The 20548-nt window shown below is 39.9% G+C and overlaps 1 protein-coding gene across 4 annotated transcripts in view; it reads left to right on the top strand.

The window, feature by feature from the left end:
* The window catches only part of grik4 (glutamate receptor, ionotropic, kainate 4), a 246096-nt gene that overhangs the window by 136469 nt on the left and 89079 nt on the right, over positions 1–20548 (top strand). For all 4 annotated transcript variants that reach the window (XM_089013796.1, XM_089013795.1, XM_089013794.1 and 1 more), the window contains exon 6: positions 16730–16895. In XM_089013796.1, coding sequence (XP_088869922.1) covers positions 16730–16895 — 166 coding nt within the window. The remainder of the gene's footprint in view (positions 1–16729; positions 16896–20548) is intronic.

The following is a 20548-nucleotide window of genomic DNA, read 5'->3' as shown; positions in this document are numbered from 1 at the left end:
TTGTTGTATTTTCATGGAGCAGATCGGAAATTAGATGGATGAATTTCATAGTTTGCATAGTTTGAATGAAGAGGCAGAGAGAAGAATAAATAAATAACCAATTCAGAAATACTTCCACTACTATGTTTACACCCATCACTTCTGTAAAGGGATTCAAGTAAAATTGGATTGGATTAGCCTTTATTAGTCTCGCAGTGAAGAAATGTACATTTTAAAACAGCAAAGTTATGAAAGGAAGACAAAGGAAGGGAAGAAGTAGAAAAACAAAATATAAGAGCTGCTGTAAAGGCAGCCACTCTTGCGGCGCCAGGTTGAAGTCATAAAATTAAAATAATGACAGTAACTTCAGGCCAGTACTTCTGAAGTAACTAAATTCTTCTTGTAAAATCATGTTAACTTCATCTTCCGACTGATCTTTCCTCATTTTAGTCAGAAATGTATGTGAAGTTCTTGATTTTGCTTCTTTTTTTTTAACCGTGTGCATTTTTTAGATGTATTTTTCCACAAACGCTTTGCACCTACACCCCTTGTTGTAATCCCTTTGACACCAGTTTTTGACATTTGTTTTTTCATTTGTTATGGAATGTTTTCACCTGAAAGCTTGATTAGATGAGTTACTATTCTTACATTACTTGTTTTTGCAACCTACATTCTACTCCTGTACCATGAAATGTGTCTAAGTGATTTATTTATTTTTTTATTCTCTCTGCGACTCAAATGTGTCAGAAAGTCATGAATATTAATGTCAAGTCTGATGTTCTGTGGTTGCTCGGGGCTTGCAAAGCCATCTGCTTTCAGGAGAACAGAAAGATTACACCACTACATGGTGGATGATGGGAGGGAAGGCACTCAGGTAGGATTTAAAGGTGAGTTTGGGGTCAGGCGGGCCGAGATTCCAGTTGGGGGGGGGTCCTGAGATAGGCAACAATAAGCTTTTTGCCTGCAAAAACTCAGACAGATAAATGCGAGCATTGACCTACAGTATATGGCTCCTTTCTGTAATCAGCTGTAAATTACTTTCGCTTATTTGAATTTTGCTTATGTAAATGGTAACTTTTTCTGATTCGTCATATGATTTTGCTCCTGTTAAATTTCTCCTGTGCATCTTAAAGGTTTGGTCATTCCAACTCTCATTTTTGAAGAGCAACCTCTTTGTGCCGTAGCACCACATACAAGGAAACACATTTGTCATCTCACAAATGCATCAGTCATCCAGAAGTCTGAATACTCAACTCGGTTTTATAAAGAGTTCAGGAGACAGTTCACATTTGAAGTGTCAGGATAGAAGAAGACACCAACCAGCTTCACCTTTGCATTTGAAAAGATTCATGTTTGTAGATCTTTCTGGACCTGAGCGAGAGAGAACTGAATTTGCAACATAGTTTCAGAGGATTTGGGACTCTCTGCTCGGCTTTATACTGATTTACATGACGCCCATATTGATACCCCCAATGGATTTATGACCTGAGGACACTGCAAGCATTCATAAGACATATCAATATCTGAATGTCTCGATTTGTTTGTCTGTTTGTTTGTTTGTTTGTTTGTTTGTTTGTTTGTTTGTTTCCTTTCATCAAAAAATGTGATCTAATTTCTGGTCATGTGTCTGTGTCTTTCTGTGTCTTTGGTCCATGCAGTGTTCGCATTTTTGGCAAACTGTTGTCTCCTAGCAGAATTTTTTGGCAGTTGAGAACGTATCTGAGCAGCTTGTTGATACTCAACAGAGTTTTAATTAATCAATATGACTACTTGACCTCCGAATGGAACCAAATCTATTGTCAATTTGACTTTATTGAGATGTTCCTTGTTGCAAGGACTTCTCACTTTCTTGCTAGCCATGTTGTACTGAGAAGCCAGGACGGAGATTTTTATGCTGTTCGCTTGTGTCACAGGAAATTCCGTAACAGTTTTAAGTTATGATCCTACTTTGGTTCTGTTGGACGGTCTGCGGCTAGATGGATGCATGGCTTGAGGAGCCCACGATGAGAAGAAAGGACCGTCAGTGCAGAGAGCCAATGTTTATGTGGAACTGTGGCTTGGAATTGAAGCGGATTCATGTGGGATAGGAGATGTGAGACAATCTCTTTTTGTCAATGGGCGCTACAGATTTGTGTTTACTTTCAACATTTAGCTTGTAGCAGACAAGCACATTCCACCATAATGTCCTTGATCCACTGATGAAAATGAGGCCTGATCCTCTCTTCTTTCATCTAGAATTGCTTCGTGCAACTAAGAGGGTGGAGAAAGTGCTTAAGATTGAATGACTGTGTCTTTTATTTTGTGTCACATTACTTGTTATTTAGTTTTGTTGTTGTTGTTGTTGTTTTGACTTCAAGATGGTGCCTCGAGAGTGGCTGCCTTTTCAGCAGTACCTGAATTTTATTTTTCTACTTCTTCTTTCCTCTCCACTTAACTGCTGTGAAATGTAAATTTATCCACTGTGATCATAATATAGGCTTATCTAGTCCAATATTCTCAAAGACAAACCAAACACAATGGGTCTGCCAGATACCTCAACTAGTTTTAATCAATGTTAGTTTTTCTATTTCCTATACAAATTCGCATCCGAATGCGTTACTGGCCCCCATTTTTCCCACGGCCAACAGATCAAGGAGATTGAAATTGTGGCAAAAAAAGGTTTTATGCAAAATCTCCATATCATTTTGGCCTTTCGGTCCATTATTTTCTGCAATTATCTAACGACCAATATTTTAAAACCAATTATGAACATTAATTTTAAAGGATCTTTAATAGAAATGGTTCTCCGGGACGTGATTAGTGCACCCTAATTACGCCGTTTGTCTATTCATGGCCTATCATCAGTTTATGTAGAGGGTTTATGGAGCTGTATTTCCACCTGCCAGTCTTCCAGTTTGTCCGAATCTTTTTGTCACTTGAGAAGTCAGAGAGCCAAGCCTGCAAATCATCCCTGGTTTAGAGAGCGTGTACACTGCAACTATGCTTAAATTAGAGCGTCTTCCTGCCAGATGCCGGTCAAAAGCCCAGCCAGCGCATGGCAGCTGGTATCGTCGTGGAGCCAGCACACATGTTCATCAGTCATTGGCTTCTCTGCTCCAGACCAATGGAGACCTGCATTTTTTTTAACCGTATGGCACGGAAATGTCAAGACCATCCAGAAAGAGTACCTGTTCTCTCATGCCAAGTCAAAGGATCGAAAGAAAATTTTAATAGGACACGTTCATTCACGCTGCCATTGAAAGTGTGCTCTGCCCACTTTGAATAGGTGACATCATTTGAACTAGTTTCGAATTAAAAAGGATTCATCGGCAATGCCAAGTTTGGAATAATTATGCCCAGTGTACATCCGAGAGAATGAAAGCATAATTATATTCAAAATGTGTGTTATAGAAAAACACGTATGACTGTAATTTCCACAGCGCCATAATTGATGACGGTGATTTTTTAAGAAAATATATTTTGCTGTAGAACCTCAACCCTCAAAAAACAAATATATCCAAAATCTGTTTCTGAAGCAAATTAACACATCCAAAATAAATTTTCATGCACTCTTAAAACCTATCTTAGTGAATAACTCATGAAAAAAATAAAATAAGATTACAAATGCTAATCGCAAAATCTTAAAAGTAATGCACCACACAATTCTCTGCGGGGGAAAAAAAAGAATAATTAAAGTACTTGCAAAACAAATCTTTCATTTTGGAGAAGTTGACATTTCCTTTGGTTACACGTTTCATGCGTTGTTAAACATCAGCTGCAGTTATTGTTCTATTGCTGATGGCTGCCCCCGCCCCCCTGTGTTTTATCAGCTCTTCGCCGGAAGCTCTGCAGTCTTTGATCATTATCAAGATATTGAAAATGTGTGTAAAAATTGATGTTTCCTTCATCTGTGGCATTACTTGGGTCTCATAAATTTACATGAATTGCCTGGGTTTGTATTAGCATAATCATGACTGAAAGACAATAAAACACATTTGTTTTTATCTTCAATCAAATTCAAATTAAAGACATGAATTGACCGGGCTCGGAAACAAACCGGGTGGTGCACAGATCCCACAAACTAAGAAATAAAAGTATGTATTGATTGACGAAAGACAAAGTAGACACTTAAATCACAGGTAGAAAAAATGCCAGGAAATACAAATCTAAACAGAAAGTGTCTTTAAAGTTCCGGAATGGCGCTCCACGTCATATTTTCAATTCCCGAATAAATTTGGAAATGGCAGTGAATGAGTAAACGGTGAGTAAACTGTATTTTTAGGACTCCCACAAAGGATCATCAAACAGCTGCAGCTAATTCTGAATGCTGCAACTTAGCCTCTGACCAGAACATAAATCCGTTTGTGTAGTATTACTTCCGTCCTCAAGGTTTTAAAATGAATTGTAGTAAACTGTAGAATTTTAAAATTATTCTCCTGCTCAACAAATAGGTGGGTTCTGCACACATTAACTCATTCACTGCCATTCACGAATTTATTTATAAAGTGTGAAATTGTTCTGGTTTTAGTTTGTCTTGTGGGGCTGATAGATACTGATAAAGCGCTGGTTAGACCTCTGGCAATGTTTTTCCCTCCCTCGGGGGGACAGCATTTGCCTTTTGTACAGCCGCCCCCACATGGACCTCATATTACTCCAGATCTGTATAACCGATGAATGAACTGTTTTTTTTCTGATGAGAGAAAGGAGTTTTATGGTTTTTAATGCTGCATTCAATGTTTATTTAGTCCTAAAAGTCAATATTCTGTGGGTCCTGCAATTTGAGTGAAAATGACAAAAACCCTGGCACTGGAGTGGACATATTTGCATGTCTGGCAATGAATGAGTTAAATATGAAATATGTTTGACTATGTTGTACAATTAGTTTTGCCAGATGGGCCGTTCGTAATTTTAGAAACCTACTTTTTTAATGTTTTCAGTCTTAAAATGTTTTGTTGATGTGTTTGTGTCTTTGCTTACGTGAAGAACTTCGAGTTGCCTATGAAATACCCAGTATAAATCTGCCCTGCCGTGCCGAGTATCTAACTACTGAGTTCATTTTCATTTCTAAACCGCCAATACCCCCTACCACTTCGCCCCTGAGGGAAATTTCAGCACACAGATTTAATGTGTTACATTCCTTCTCCTGCCAATATTACAAAATCATTTGCACTTATTGCCCTAGTTCCCGCTCATGCGTCTGCTTCCATGTTGCCATACAATGTTTCCAGTCAATTATCTTTTTTTTGTCTCAATGCATTTGTCTAATATCCGTTATTACAGAATCTTCACGAGCCGTGGCTCGCTGCGTTTTACTTATTGTTTTCTGGTACATCTTGTCCTCGGCAAGCTGACTATGTCTCGCCCGTTCCCTTCTTCTCGGACACAAGTGTAAATGATCAGAGGGTAAGCCGTGCTTCAGGCGAGCTAATGGAAACCGGTAGATTGTAAAGGCTCCCACTTACGGTGGCTTCTCCCGGATGAGTTGCCATCAGTCTCGGGCTGAATCTTAACATTGAGGAAAGTAGGCTTTCTGTTTTCATGTAAGTGAAGTACAAACCTTGATTTTTGACCATAATCCATTCCAGTAACCTGTTCGTAAACCGATTTCGTGCAAAAATGAAACATTTCCCATTATAATCAATGTCAACAATGTCTGCTTTTTTTAATCACAATTGAACCATACAAACACACCTTCTCACAATGGAACCCTACACGAGGATAATCCGCCGGTCACAATGAGACGTGACACAAATGCATTCAGGTGCACTCAGTTTGGTCGAGAACCGATTTTCGGTTGTGAACCGAGGCATAAAAAAACCTTTTGGTTTATAAAAAATTACAGTCCAATAATATTTTTTTCAAATTGCTACAAAAACACAAATGTCTTCCTGACATGTTCAGCCGAACCGTAGATCCAGATGATGTGGCTCAATCATGTTGTTACCTTTTATTCCATTTTAAAACATGAATTGCAGCTGCCCGCTAAAATGTGAAGTTGTTGGTGTTGCTATTTGTGGCAAATGGGTAAGTGTGGTAAACGACTAGCTAGTACCGGGTGTCTTTACTGAATCCGCGTTTCATTTTCCCCCTATCTTTTCGTAAAAAGATCAAGAAAATAGGAAAATGCCCAGACTCACAAAATAGTGCCAAGACAAGCAGTTGTCAAATTAGGCGAGGTCTTTGCTGACCCGCATAACTGAAATGCCACCAGCAACAAAAGGTCATGTTTATGGCACTATTTCAACAACAAGAAATTGTGTTAGCTCTGTCGTAATAATCATGAACCCGTGAGCAAAAAGACTGGATATTAAAGAAATAAATTAACATTTGAAAACACATGTACACTGGCAAAGATTTCTAAAGAGAAAGGTACCTCAGTGGTTCCTGTTCAGGTACCAAAGCCAATAAATCAACTCATTCACTGCCATTCACGAATTTATTCGCGAATTGAAAATATGATGTTGAGTGCCATTCCCGAACGTATTCGTTTTTTTTAATGCTTCGGTGCCAATAAAGCGCTGGCCATGGCCTCTGGCATTGTTTTTTTATTTCCACAAGGGGGCAGCATTTCCTTTCTTTCCACGTTGGCGCTCTGTTCCAGCTTCAGCTGTTGTACAAGTGCTATATAAACCAATATGTATGTATTGCATTGTATTTTGGACAGCCACCCTCATTTCATATAACTCCAGACCCATATAATTTAGGAATTAACTGTTTTTTTCTTATGAAAGAAGACATCTAAGGTTTCTTACGATGCATGGAATGGTTATGTAGTCCTAACACTCAATATGATGTGGGTCATGGAGTTCAAGTGACAATGACAAAAACCCTAGCACTGTAGTGGACACATTTTTGCACATCTGGCAGTGAATGAATTAATATGCACTGTCACCGAACCCGTCATTCGTGAAAAATAAATACAAATATATTCATTACAAATTGAAGTATTTAAAAAATCTTTATTAAATACAGAAAATATTTCAAGAGTAAAGTACACCTTGTTTTCATGTACCATTGTGACAGCCACACATTGACTTTGAAGCAAACAAAAATTCCCGCAGCACTGATTGGAAACGCAATTTAACGTGATCATCTGCAGCCAGTTTCCGAACTGTCATATAGGTTCAAGCGTATCTTACCCTCCATGGCAGAGGCTCCGTGGAACTGATCGAACCCATGGTTAAGAACCACTGGTCTGGGCCTACATTCTTGCCCGAAATCATGAACCCTTTTGTGTCCATTTGCCTCAAGTACTTGTCACATTCCAAAAACATACATGTTAGGTTCATTATAGACTTAAAATTACATTGGTGTAAATCTGACTGAATGTTGTTTGTCTATGTGCCCTGTGATTCGGTAACGACCAGTGCATCAGCAGTCAGTCACAGAAATACTGCGACTTACTTTTACTGTATGGGGAAATATTATACCAATTCTCCATTACAGTTGCATGTGTAATGCTTGCCCAGTCAGTTGATGGTAGCATAGATCATTAAAAAAGACAACACCAGTGGGAAGATTTTCAAGAATACAACAAAAACATGTGGTCACACCGAGGTTCAAATACAAAACAAATGAATTTCAATTAAATCACAAATTAAAAAGTCTGTGGCAACATATTCTCATCGGACTGTGGCGATACGAGAACACATGCAAAGCCGATACTGATTAAGTATGGTTACGGTAGTGGATGATGATTATCTTGACTTTATTGTGTTTCATGGCAAGGTTAATTTAAACTTGTAATACTTCTTTGTAGCAAAAAGAAGCAACCACACTGTTTCTCACATTACATTTTTTGCTTTGAGCTGACACTAGTCTCCTCAGATGTCTTTATGCAGTCGCTAGGGAGACATCCATCCACCTACTCACTGATTTTTTTTACACTACTCTCCAATAAGACTCCATAAGAGGTGATGGAGGAGGATCAGCATAGGGGTACATGGAAAAAGTGTTTTTTTTATATATAAATGTGGTGCACACACACACACACACACACACACACACACACACACACACACACACACACACACACACACACACACACACACACACACACACACACACATATATATATATATATATATATATATATATATATATATATATATATATATATATATATACACACACACACACACTGGATGTATTTGTAATAAATTATTTGTAATGAATAGGTCATGTTGCCAAATTTGTATTCTTTAATTTATACCATATTTTTCCTTTGTTAAATCTAGCATCATTTCATTCAACAAAATGCAGGTTACTAAATAAAATGCTTTGGGTGCAAGAAAACAACATAATTCCCATTAATTTCATTAAACAGCACAAAGTATGCAGTACTTTACATTACCTACCATTACCATTCACAAAGAAAGTTTGCAACTTCTCTGAATCTAACTGTGCTCTTTTCAGTTCTTCCACAAGACAAAATGTCATCACTGTTATAGCTTAACATAAGAGCATTTTAGCTAGCTCATTGTACATCGTAAAGACATAGGCTCAGGAAAAAAGGGCATTGAAGTGAAGAACGAACTCCAGAAGGAAATGAACTGTTTGTCTCTGAACCATCTGATCAATGAGAAAGAGATCTTCTGCTCAATGTTCCACTTTCCTAAAAGGCACCATGGGAGCCGCACCGCACTTCATCTTTATCACTAGCCTGCTCCTTCCACAGCTACTGGGACCCGAAGCAGGCTCATTACAACCACAAATTCTCCTTGCTCGAACTGACGCCAGGATGATTTCGTTGCTACGGCGAAGTTGCTATGGTCATGTTATGACTTCTTTTCTCTTCCATTGGACTTTTTTTGTCAGTGTTATCTGAATTCCAACAGCTGATCTTATCCAATAAATCTCTCACAAAATATTTAATGTGAACATGTAAACTCATTTCCTGCTGCCCCGGGGAACCGTCCCCATCAAATTAATTAGCCTCACACGCTAATGGACAGTTGCCTACAAAATAGTCAAATGATTTTTTTCAAATCGCAATAGATTACTCTGTCAAAAAGTGGTTTGATATCTATCCCTCAAAGCACCATTTACATCATGACCACGGCTAATGAGTTGACACTTTTAATGAGCCTCAATAGATAGCTAAGAAAACCTTTGTATTTTCCGCACGATAAGGCACTTTGGAGTCTCAATTTTCATATATAAGAAGCATTTTAAGGTGCATGGAATAGAAATCACAATAGTGTCTGCGGTTGTGTTATCCATCCAGGTGATGGAGATACGTCAAACGGAATACAACACAATGCGGTTTTCGTTATAATGCACTTTTCCCAACTGCTATAACAAAGGGCTTTTAAAACGTTTAATATTCAAGAAATCTCAATATTGTTTCATAGATACGACCCGTTGGATATTGTGGTGCAATGTCAGTTTTTAAGAAAATGGAATGCTTTTAGGTGTGCCTTGTAGTATGGAAAACACTGTTTAATGGATGCATTCTCAATTTACAGCAGCAGAATTATGAAAAGGAGAAAATAAAAGACAAAAGGTACATCTTTTTTCCGGTGTATAAGGCACACCCAAAAAAGCCTTGATTTTCTTGAAATGATGAACTTGTGCCTTACATGCAGGTGTGCCTTATACTGTATGTGAAGTGATGTTGAGCCACAACAGGTTACCCAACGACTGTCAGGAGCCCCCTGTAGAAGAAGTAGTGCGTAACCCCAGCCTCTACTGTAGCGCCTTATAATATGGTTTGCCTTATATTAGGAAAACTTTGATATATCTATATATTTGGCAAACTGTTTTCATTAATTGAAGGTGTCCTTTATAAATGGAAATTTCTTGAAAATACACCATTCGTCGGGCTGCGCCTTATACACCAGAAAAATGGTAATTAAATACATTTGAATGGAACTTATAAATATAATAATGTTAAAATGGGTGAGTAGGGGTGCACCCAGGTTTTCAGGACATGTCCATTTGATAGCCTGACAGCAGTTGGCAAGAATGAGTGGTAATACCTCTCCTTCTTGCACTGCGGGTGTATCCGTCTTTGGCTGAATGAGCTGCCCAATGCTGTCAGGGTGGCCTGGAGAGCGTGAGAGGGTCTGTCAATCATAGCTGTTAGCTTAGATAGCATCTTCCTGTTGCCCACCTCCTCCAGAGTGTCCTGGGAGCATTCATGGCATGGCTGTTGCAACCTACACAAATTATATTGTCAATGGTGTAAAATCCGAATATGTGTTAGTCCCCCTATGGTCACAAGCCATTATATTTGTAAATGTACAATGAGTTTAAGAGGACCTGTGGTGGTCAGAAGGATGTGTGACACCCCATTGCATTTGAAAACAAAACACAGAAGCATTTGCATGTGTATGAGGAATATTAAGTTCAACTATTAAACAGTTAATGTAGCAAAGCTTGACAGTTATGAGCACATTAAAGATACAAATGCTGCCTCCTCCTCACTGGATGTACACTCAGTTTATACATCCATCCATATTGTATTTAGCATTTCAAAGCTGACTTTTGGTGTAATGTGATCACTACCCTTGAATGGTCGCCAGTCATTGACCGGGCACAGATAACCATTCGCTCACACATCCACAAATTGTGTAGGAAATGAAAATATGCTCTAGTTATATTACCGCTGCACCTCCAGGGACCACAAACTCAGTTTATTTCTTCACATTGTATTGAATTTTTGGGGGATATTTTTTTCATACATGACTGAGCATAGTGCATTGTGTATTTATCAACAACATGAGGAATCATTGCTTCTGTTTAAGAGGACATTTCAATGTGGAAAAATGATTGTGGATGAATGGCAGCAGACCATTTGGGTATAAGTGTTTCAAGGAGATATCCCTTTCGTCATCCAAGCCCGTGTTGTGTGCTAATTGATAGCCCGGACTTGTAACATCTGTACTATAAACGATACCCTTCAAACAACCTGCCGGCGAAACTTCCTGTCTCCAGGGTGACATGTTTGATGACCCATATAAAGTGTTGCGATGAAGAGGTTTCTCTCTCCTGCCACTTGGGGCGTTCAAACCAACAGATATACTTCCATGTTCTGGCTCTGGTCTCCATATGTCTGGCTGACCTCCTCACACTGTCTCTACAGCAGGCTCCATTTTGGTTAACAGCAGACAGGTAGCAGAATGGCTTACACACTGGACTGCAGAGCAGCAAAATAACTCCAGCTCAGTAACATGTGATTCTTGAACTGTGACTATTCCAAATTTGAATACAACGTTTCTCGAATATGACCAGACATGTTCTGAGTGGAACTGAGATAGCACTCAGTGGAGCACAAACCTCTGTCAAGGTTGAAAAATCCTTCACATGCCAATCTGTAGACTGCAAGGACACTTTGGCCCTGAAGGTGGAGCTCCATCTGCTGGTTGGTCACTAGCCCTTTCTGACCCCAATGCAAGTTGACAGTATGAGTAAATGTTTGGGGGTTATAATGTCTCAAGGAAGAATCAACATACTTACATTTGTTGCACAACAAGCATGTCAATGGAGGGATAAATTGAGAGGGAGTCTCTTATATTTGCATGGTTCAATTAACTGGCCACGTGACAATGAACTGAAATGATTTTGTTGACAGCTTTTTTTTTCATGATGATGAGACTGTTTGGACTCGATATGTTCATTTAATTGCGCTCTCCCCTTCTTTTCTCCCCGACTATCCCATTTTTTTCCAAGATGGCCAAAAGTGTGCTGTCGTGTGCCCGCAGCAACACATTGCAAATGTTGCCTAAGAAATAAATAGTTCTCAAAAACAAGACCTCTGAGACTCATTATTGCCGTTTTGTGATAAAGCCAGTGTAGGTCACCTCACTTGGCTTGGCAATGTAATGATTTGAGCTCTGTTTTTGGCCATGTTAGGAAATCAAAGGGGAATGTTGTCAAGAATGAATGTAAGCATACTGTCATATATGCACATTGTAATTGGGTTGCCGCTAAATAAAGGTTCATCTTCTTCCCTGTTGGGAGCTCCTTTGTGAACGACCTCATTAAAAGCCTGTCTAGTGGTGGTCTGCAGACCTACAATCTCACACTGCAGGGAACACACACACATGCATACTGTACATAGGAATCCGAGGTAGAATGAGTAGTCACACACAACCGTACACAAATCCTGAAAACTTCTTGCTCATCTTTTCTGATAGAATAGAATACACTTTTAAAGAATCCCCTTGGGGATTATTGAGGTTTCGTGGCTCGGAAGACAAACAAAAGGGGATATTAAAATGGTCAAATGATTAATTATTATTTCGTAAACAACCATTTTTTTTCTGGATTCTGCTTGATCCTTGTCTGCATTTTTGGGAGGGACTCCTGTTCCTGTGTTTCTATAATACATCAGTGTTCCTTCCAAGCTTTGACTTTGACCTTAAAATGACGGCATTTCCTTTAGATTTGTGTGGTTGGTAATTTGTACATAAAAACTGAAAGCCACGTGACAAATTGACACCGAAAATATTCAAATTTTACACCATTTTACATTGTTTTCTGTCATTTTGGATTTTCTATATTTCCGTTTTTTCAGTTTCTCTTATTGCAAACCTACTCTCAGTCTTCTCATCTGACATCTCGCTGGAGGCTATATGTCTGCTTCCCCTCCTCCTTGACTTGTACTCCGTCTTCGTTTCCTCATCCTCCCATGAGCCCATTGTCAAACATCTGTCTTTTAGCGGGAGTCAATGCTGCATTTCTTCAGTTGGGTCTTGACGTTTGTAAATATTAGGTAGTGTCGCCTTCAACACAATTATCACGTGCAATTAAACCCTCTCCCATGGTAGTGGTGACTCTGAACAGACGTATAAATATGCGGTAATTCATTTTAATTTAATTTTGAACAGCAAATGTATACCTACATATATACATACTGTATAATATATAATTTACTGGAGTAACCCAAAGGACTACCCATCTTGACTAAAAAAATTGCTCATTTTCTCTTGTTTCTTTTGCATGTTTCTTTTCAATCCTGGCGGAAAGCTTCTGGCATTCCCTTAAAAGCATGCCTGAGAAAGATTTTCTTGCTTTTAGTGTTCAGATTAATCGACCAATACGGGTGAATTATACGAGCTGTTGGTTGCAGATAAGAAAGAAGCTTGGCAGGTGCCTCAAATGGCTTGACAGCTTGCTGTTCTTCATGCGGGACATCCATTTTCTGTTGTCAGAGCACATCCAAGTCAAAACATTGCATGGCTACTCTTCGGGAATCAATTCATAATATTGCCTTGATTGACCCAAGGGGTCGATATGTTGAGATATTGTACCTCCTGGAATGTCTATAATAGTACGAACGAAAGTGGGCTGCATGATTTCTGGAATCCAAACACTTTTAAATAGTATTTTATTGATTTTAATTTGAGAACTTTTCGTTCATTTAATCTATTATACATGTTGAACATATTTTGTTAACTCTTCACTGCCAGACATTTGTCAGTTTCACTCAAATTCCAGGACCCATAGAATATTGAGTTTTGGACTACATAAACACTCACTCTCTTCCTTCATCAGAAAAAAAAGAGTTAATTCCCAAGTTTATGGGTCTGGAGTAATAGGATGTGCAAGTGGGGGTGGCTGTACAAAAGGCAAATGATCCCTCGTGGAGGGAAAAACATTGCCAGAGGTCTGACCAGTGCTTTTTTGGAAATTCTGGTTTCCATGGTGATATATTCAATGCGGACTGTGTAGGTTTTGATATGTGACATGGACCTGTACTTGACATCTTATTTGGGTTGATTAAAACCAGATGGATTCTTTTTTGTATCATTTTTATTGCACTACAAAAAAAAGAATGGTGTGTTGAATTTTCCAGAGTCGCTGCACGTTAGATTTGGATTTGAAGTCTATTGAGAATCCAGCTGATTTCATTTTGTGAAACAATTTGCTGAAATAAATCTGAGTAAATTCAACACACTGTTTTATCAACACACTCCAGAGAAAATTTTGAGCAACGAACTGAATAAAATCATCGCTCATTTCTTACTGCGATGGATCACCAGGTCTGACTGAATATACGGCACCTTGGCTTGTTGAATGCAAGCAGTGCAATCTTTTTTCCCCCATGATTGCTTCAAGACACAATTAATCAACAATTAATTCCACACAATTGTCCAAATTATTCTCGGCCAATTAATTGTTTCTCTGCCCATCCTTGATAGGATCTTTTTCCATTTACCATGGTAACGCCAGGACAAAGGTCTAAGAAATTAGACTGCTAAGCAATATAATAAAAATGGAACAGAGACTGGGTGCAACGAGTTACAACAAAATTGACCAAACTTAGAAAAACGAAGTGCGAAATTGGACAAATCCAATTGGAACGATCAAAACTCAGCCCCAAAGCTGGTCTCGGTTCCCCTGCGTGCTGTACAACTATTATCCAGGTGTAGGGTCTCTTTCTCGCCCTGGTTTGAGTGTTCCATCGGGGCCTGTCACTGCTGGTTGCGCCTCCATCCATCCACACACCAAGGGACTTCATTACACAACAATGGGCAAGGATTGAAAACCAATCAAGGGAGTAAGGTGACGAGGAGGAAGGCAATGTATGGCCAATGAGAAGAGCACAGACAGGCAATCTTCCGTGATGAAGAGGCTCCTTTTCTCCGTTGCTCCTCCCAGACGCAGCTTGTCCTCCAGTTTACCCTTCAAGCCTCACTGGGCTCTGCCTAAATGCCTGTCCCGCTGACTGACCCAACACCTGCTCCTTGTTCTCACTCCATGTCCCACTCTGGACTGAGAGTCAACCTTGGTCGCGACTATCTGGTCACATGATTCTATTGAAACAGGCACTAATTCAATTCATGGGAAATTCGTGGAGATGTGTGATATAATGTGATGGAGGATGGAGGGAGTGCCAGGTTTGATGTTGTGATTAAGATTACGTATTTTTCCACACTAAGGCGCACCCAAAAGCCTTCATTTTCTTCAAATGATGACCCTATACCTTATGTCCCTTGTATGTTAAGTAATATTGAGCCTAAGCAGTTGTCAGAAAACGGATTTGTAGTTTATTAATCCAGTTTGACTGATCTAGATAAGATCAGAAAAAAACTGGTCAGTCCCACGATGGGGAAATTTGCAATCTCCAGCAGCAAAATTGAAGAGAGTTGGGGAAGAAAAAGAAACAAAATACCGCATTCACAAAAGTAAATGTCAAAGAAAAAAAATGTAAACAGTACAAAATGCAGTATAAAATATATAATCTAGATGTAAGCACACGTTCAACTGCATATGGTATATTGCTCGTCCAGTGTGTCATCTAGAGAAGTTGGCCCGGTTGATCCTTTATTGGCTTTGCGGTTTAGCAGTCTGACGTCATGCTTTCAAAGTACTTTTGCACCGAGAATTTGTAATCGTGCGACCTGAGATGCATTGAATTTAAAAAATTAATCTACATGCATCTGCTAACTCGCACTCAAAATCACTCTGTGTCTGAAATACCTTTTTTAATAAATGAGGTTGTTTGGATTCTCCTACAGGCCACGCGAGAATACACATATTTGTAATGCTACATCAAAGTAACACTGTGAAGAAGAAGGCTAATGAATCTGAAGATCGCATGGCCCTGCCTACTGAAGTAGACGGGAGAAATGTATTTATTGATTGTCACAGAAGGCTTGGCTGACTTCTCCTTTCCTACCCTCTGCTAACTCTGGAAACACTGTACACTTTTACCACTAATGAATCGATATCCTATTCTTTGAATATACTAGACCAGCTTTTCCAATTGTTCTCGTTATCAGCGTTATCATATACGTGCTGTTGTTTGTCATTCTCTCAGCACCAGGATTTAAACTTCTGAGCCTATCCATAGAGTTTTGTTCGAAAATATTTTAAAACAATAGCTGAGGAGGTGTTCAAATGAATGCTGTCTAACAAGAGCTTGCCCTTGTGGGTGGTATGAAAACAAATGCTGTGATCCATCCAGAGATGTTGCGTCTGTGTAAGCTCTCAGTCGTACAGGAGTGGTCCATCGATGAGAAGGTTTCTTCAGCCGTCATCTGTACTTTTTTGAAGGTGTCGGACGTTTCGCCTCCTATCCTAGAGGCTTCACTGACGAAGCCTCTCGCGCACACGCAATGTTTCTGCCTGATGGATGGCGTACGCCTTTTTGACGTTTTCATTGTACACATTGGCAATTTTTTTATGTTTGGGGTTTTGTCGAGTGTCAGAAATTAGATGTCAGTTTCAGCCTAAAGTCAAATTTGGGTTGCAGGTACTAACCTAAGACTTTTCTGTGAAATGCACTGGCAAGCTTAGCCGATGGTGTCAAAAGTGAGATTGTCAGCTTTTATTTGAAGCCAGTTGAAAGAAAGGTTGAGGGTGCTACTCCTCAGACAGCGATCAGATCGTGTCAGAAATGAGCATGTAACTCCTCTGACCTCCCTGACAAGTAGTGTCAGAATTAGGACGGTTAGCCATGATTTGACATGGTTCAAATCGGGGACGAGCATACTCCGCCTCCGACATTGGTCACAGAAATGCCAGAAGTGGTTTGACTGGTTTCAAATTCATATTGAGGGTACTGCTCCTTGAGTTTCTGTGAAAAATGCTGACAGAATTGGAATGGTCAGCTGTTTTGAAGCGATGGAAATAAAGGGTGTGCCGACTACTTCTCAGATAATTGTTTGGATCATGGAAATTCAAAAGAACCGGCCTTTAATATTTTTTAAACCTACACGCTCCTGCTAAAATTCAGGTGTCAAGTCGTCCTCCGGCCTCCTCAACCGAACAGTAAAAAATCAGCATATATTGTACTCGTGACATCCTTGTCTCAAAACAGGTGCCGTACGTGAAGGTGGCTCCAGAAGACATTCTCAAGGTCCAGGTCCCTCGATTCACCACTCTTGACATGAGACCAACCAACATGGATGTCAGTCTGGCTGTAGCGAGCCTTCTCACCTTCTTTAACAGCACCGCCTCCTGCCTCATCTGTGCTCAGGCCGACTGTGAGTACAGAATAAACACGCGCCTGTCTACACACTTGGGGAGCATGTTCACCAACCTCCATCCCTACACCTGCTGACAATGTGCAAACAGTGTTTCATGTGTTTTCCTTTAAGACGTGTTGACACGCCGAGATCTCCCAAATGCGCGACAACTATGTTCCAGCAGCAGATGCGACACTTTATCAAAATCTCACCCTCTGACACGCTGTCTGAAACAGCGGCTGCAATCCGCAGAGCGTGCTTGATGCCAGCATCCCAAAATAAACAGTCTGCACTCAACAATCATCATCTTGAAATCCAAATTAAATATCGCTGGTTTATGTGAAGTCCCTAAACACAGCTCGATAAGGATCACGTTTTGATGGATGAAAGTAAGAAAAGAAATTAGCAAATATTGCAGTTGAAGCCAGCATTGATCTCGCCGACTCCTTGTTAAAGGCACTCGTTTGATTCCAAAGATACTAAACTGAATGACGTCAAAATAAGCCTCTCAATCCCCTTGGGGAAGATTTATTTTTGCAAATGGAAAGCAAGATTACATCATGGTCTGTTCCCACCCTCTTGTAGTCCACCAGGCGGTAATTACAACTCCCCAGACAATGACACCATGGCCCTTGAGTGGCATAAGCTAACCTTTCGTTTCACTGTCGGCTTTACACTTTGAGCAACAGAATCACACTAACCGTACATCAAAGCGCATGTAGTTTGAATTGAGACATGTCAAAGCACCGACTTTAATCTCAAATGTAACCTATTACTGCTACCTTCCATTCCCACTTCCTTAAAAAAAAACCTTAGGCACTAAAATCAATTACTGTGAGTATCTTAAAGGACAACCAACATCACTTTTTTCTTTCCTAACTGACATCAGAAAAACGTTTTATAGCATCTAAAATACCCAAAACACGCAGTATGATATTTTTCGTCAAATGCAAAACCCCAATAAAAATGACTTAAAGTGTGCTGAAACTGCAAAAAAATGAACCCGGAAGTGGCCAGTTTCAGAAGGTCCCGCCCCCTTGTCCTTTTTTCGGTCAGGGGCATTACTTGGATTGGATTGGATTTGCCTTTATTAGTCTCGCAGTGGAGAAATTTACATTTCACAGCAGCAAAATTATGAAAGAAATGAATGTAGAAAAGCAAAATACAGGAGCTGCTGGAAAGGCAGCCACTCTCAGTGACGTAACGTGAGGACTCATCACCAACTCAAAAACAAGACTTCTGGAATATTCAGCGCGAGTCTTAAAACGTAAAATATAGCGACGTATATGCGGTGGCATCTTTGTAAAATACGCTCAGTAGATGTCATTTGAAGCAATTTTACAAATTTTGGACACAACTTGACGGAGGTGTCGGTTGTCCTTTAACTCTCAATATACAAAAAGATCTCATCCCATTTCGTTGTGGTTTTGGTTTTCCTATGTTGCAGATATCAGTCATTCAGATTTTAGATCCTGACCTTGTGAACAGAGAGATTGGATGATTTGGGCAGATATAATGACTATAATGTTGGCCTCTAAGGCACCCTTAGAATAAATTTGTTTTTCAGCATTATATCCTCCCTGTGGCTGTGCGTTGATGTGCTGCATGAGGCGTGTAAAGGAAATGAGGGGAAAATGAAATAGGAGAGTTTTTTGCGGCTGGTTTACAGCAGCAAAGCATAAGCAAAATGTTCCGATTGGACTGAGGAAAGGGGACAGATAACAACTCGTCTCATACATTGGAATCAAATAAGGATATTGTCCAGAAAATCAGGCATATTGATTAAATGCTATACTCTGGCCATTTTTCATTCGCTTGAAAAGTCAGTTGCTGATTTTCTGCGCGAGTATCGCCATAATCGTTTGGTCGCAGCTCCGCGCCCCTTCCCCCATTGACGATTGCAGTCAGACGCTGGCTTGGCCGCATGCTGTCAATGGATCATCCACATGTTCTGGCCTCATCATCAACACAGCGGAGGGCCAAAGAGAGTGTGACCAATTCCTGTATATTTTCCAACCATGACAGAGGACACATAGAAGCGGAGGTGTCATTGTGCCCAAAGTTAGGTTGTACGCTATCCCCGACATTCGTCGAGCAAGAATTGTCATGATGCAATGTTATGGCAATATAGTGTATAATATCCCTTTAGAGCACAGGTGTCAAAGTCAAGGCCCGCGGGCCAAATCCGGCCCGCCACATCATTTTTTTCGGCCCGCGAAAGCAAATCAAACTTGTTAAATTCCATGATGATTGCTAAAATCTGAGCCAAAATTTCATATTTTTGGATGTCAACCACAATAAAAGTCATTATTCTTGACTTCAGAATTGAAAACGAGTTATTCATTAATTTGCTGTGTGCTCTATATGAATATTTGAACATTCTAATGGGTTCCCCAAATTCATAACGGCCCTCGAGAGGAAACCATAACTACAATGTGGCCTGCGGCAAAAAATGACTTTGACACCCCTGCTTTAGAGCAACTGTGCCGTAACTGATGTAATGGATGAAACCCATTCATGGCATTTAAAACCATACAATGCAACATGAGAAGCATATAATTTTAAAATGCGCTAAAACATTTTGTCTGAGATGTAGAGTGAATTGCATTTAGATATATTGCAACAACCCATATTTACAAGTGTCCAGTTTTTTTTTTTTTTTTTTTTTTTTTTCACATGTGATCATTGGGAATTGTGAAGCCTGACAGCAGTCGGTAGGAACGAGCGGCGGTACCTCTCCTTCTTGCAGCGCGGGTGTAATAGTCTCTGGCTAAAGGAGCTACCCAGAGCTGTCAGGATGGGCAGGAGGGGGTGGGAGGGGCTGTCCGTCATAGCTTTTAGTTTAGCTAGCGTCCGTCTGTTGCCCACCTCCTCAATGTTTGCGTGACCGCTGATGCTGACATGTCTGTGCACCCAATTATTACGTGCTTGGGGCGATATTAATTAAAATAAGCATTGCCTTGATATGGGTGCTGGCTTCCCCAAATATTAAAACTCCAAGTTCCATTCAAACTTCATTTTGCACTTGCAGTGCTGTGTCAAATATTTCATGGTCAATTGCCCAAAAATCTTGTTTAAATATGGTATTTTTTTTAAATATGGTATTTCCAAACGATTTGCAAGTGAATTCACTGGTGGGCATCTTGCGTTGTCAGTCTCAAAGCGCACTCAACTTGAATACATTGATTTATCGACGATGTTTTCAAGTTATTTTCTCTCTTGGAAAAAATTGGTACAAATGCATCAATTGTGTGGAGGAAGGTGATGGGAGTAGATCAGTGAAAATGGACAGTACAGATCTGGAGCAACAAAAATGATTGTGGTAATGCTGTTTCAATGGGATGTGCAAAATTGCAAAGATTTGGGTTACTGGTTAGGGAGTTAATAGTGAGAGGATGTCTGCTGGAATTGGTGCACATGGATTGGTCATGCTTAAACGAGGGGAGTATCTGGAAAGGTGGTGGGCAGGATGAGAGAGGTCCAGTAGAATTTTCCATGCCCTTGTCTTGTTTGGTCTCCAAGAGTGAATAGGATGGTGCCAATTACTTTTTCTGCAGTGCAAACTGTCCTTTGCCGTAGGATTTTGTCATTTTTAGTGGAAGGCCCAAAACCAAATCATGATGGAAGAATTGATTTGATGACTTTTGTGTAGAAGTGTCTAAGCACTTCCT

This window comes from Hippocampus bargibanti, linkage group LG14 (genome assembly GCF_051943395.1).
Source record: "Hippocampus bargibanti isolate YZ-2025 linkage group LG14, ASM5194339v1, whole genome shotgun sequence".
Classification (NCBI taxonomy): Eukaryota; Metazoa; Chordata; class Actinopteri; order Syngnathiformes; family Syngnathidae; genus Hippocampus; species Hippocampus bargibanti.
Note: the sequence above shows the minus strand (reverse complement) of the source record. Positions and strands in the feature narration are given on the sequence as shown.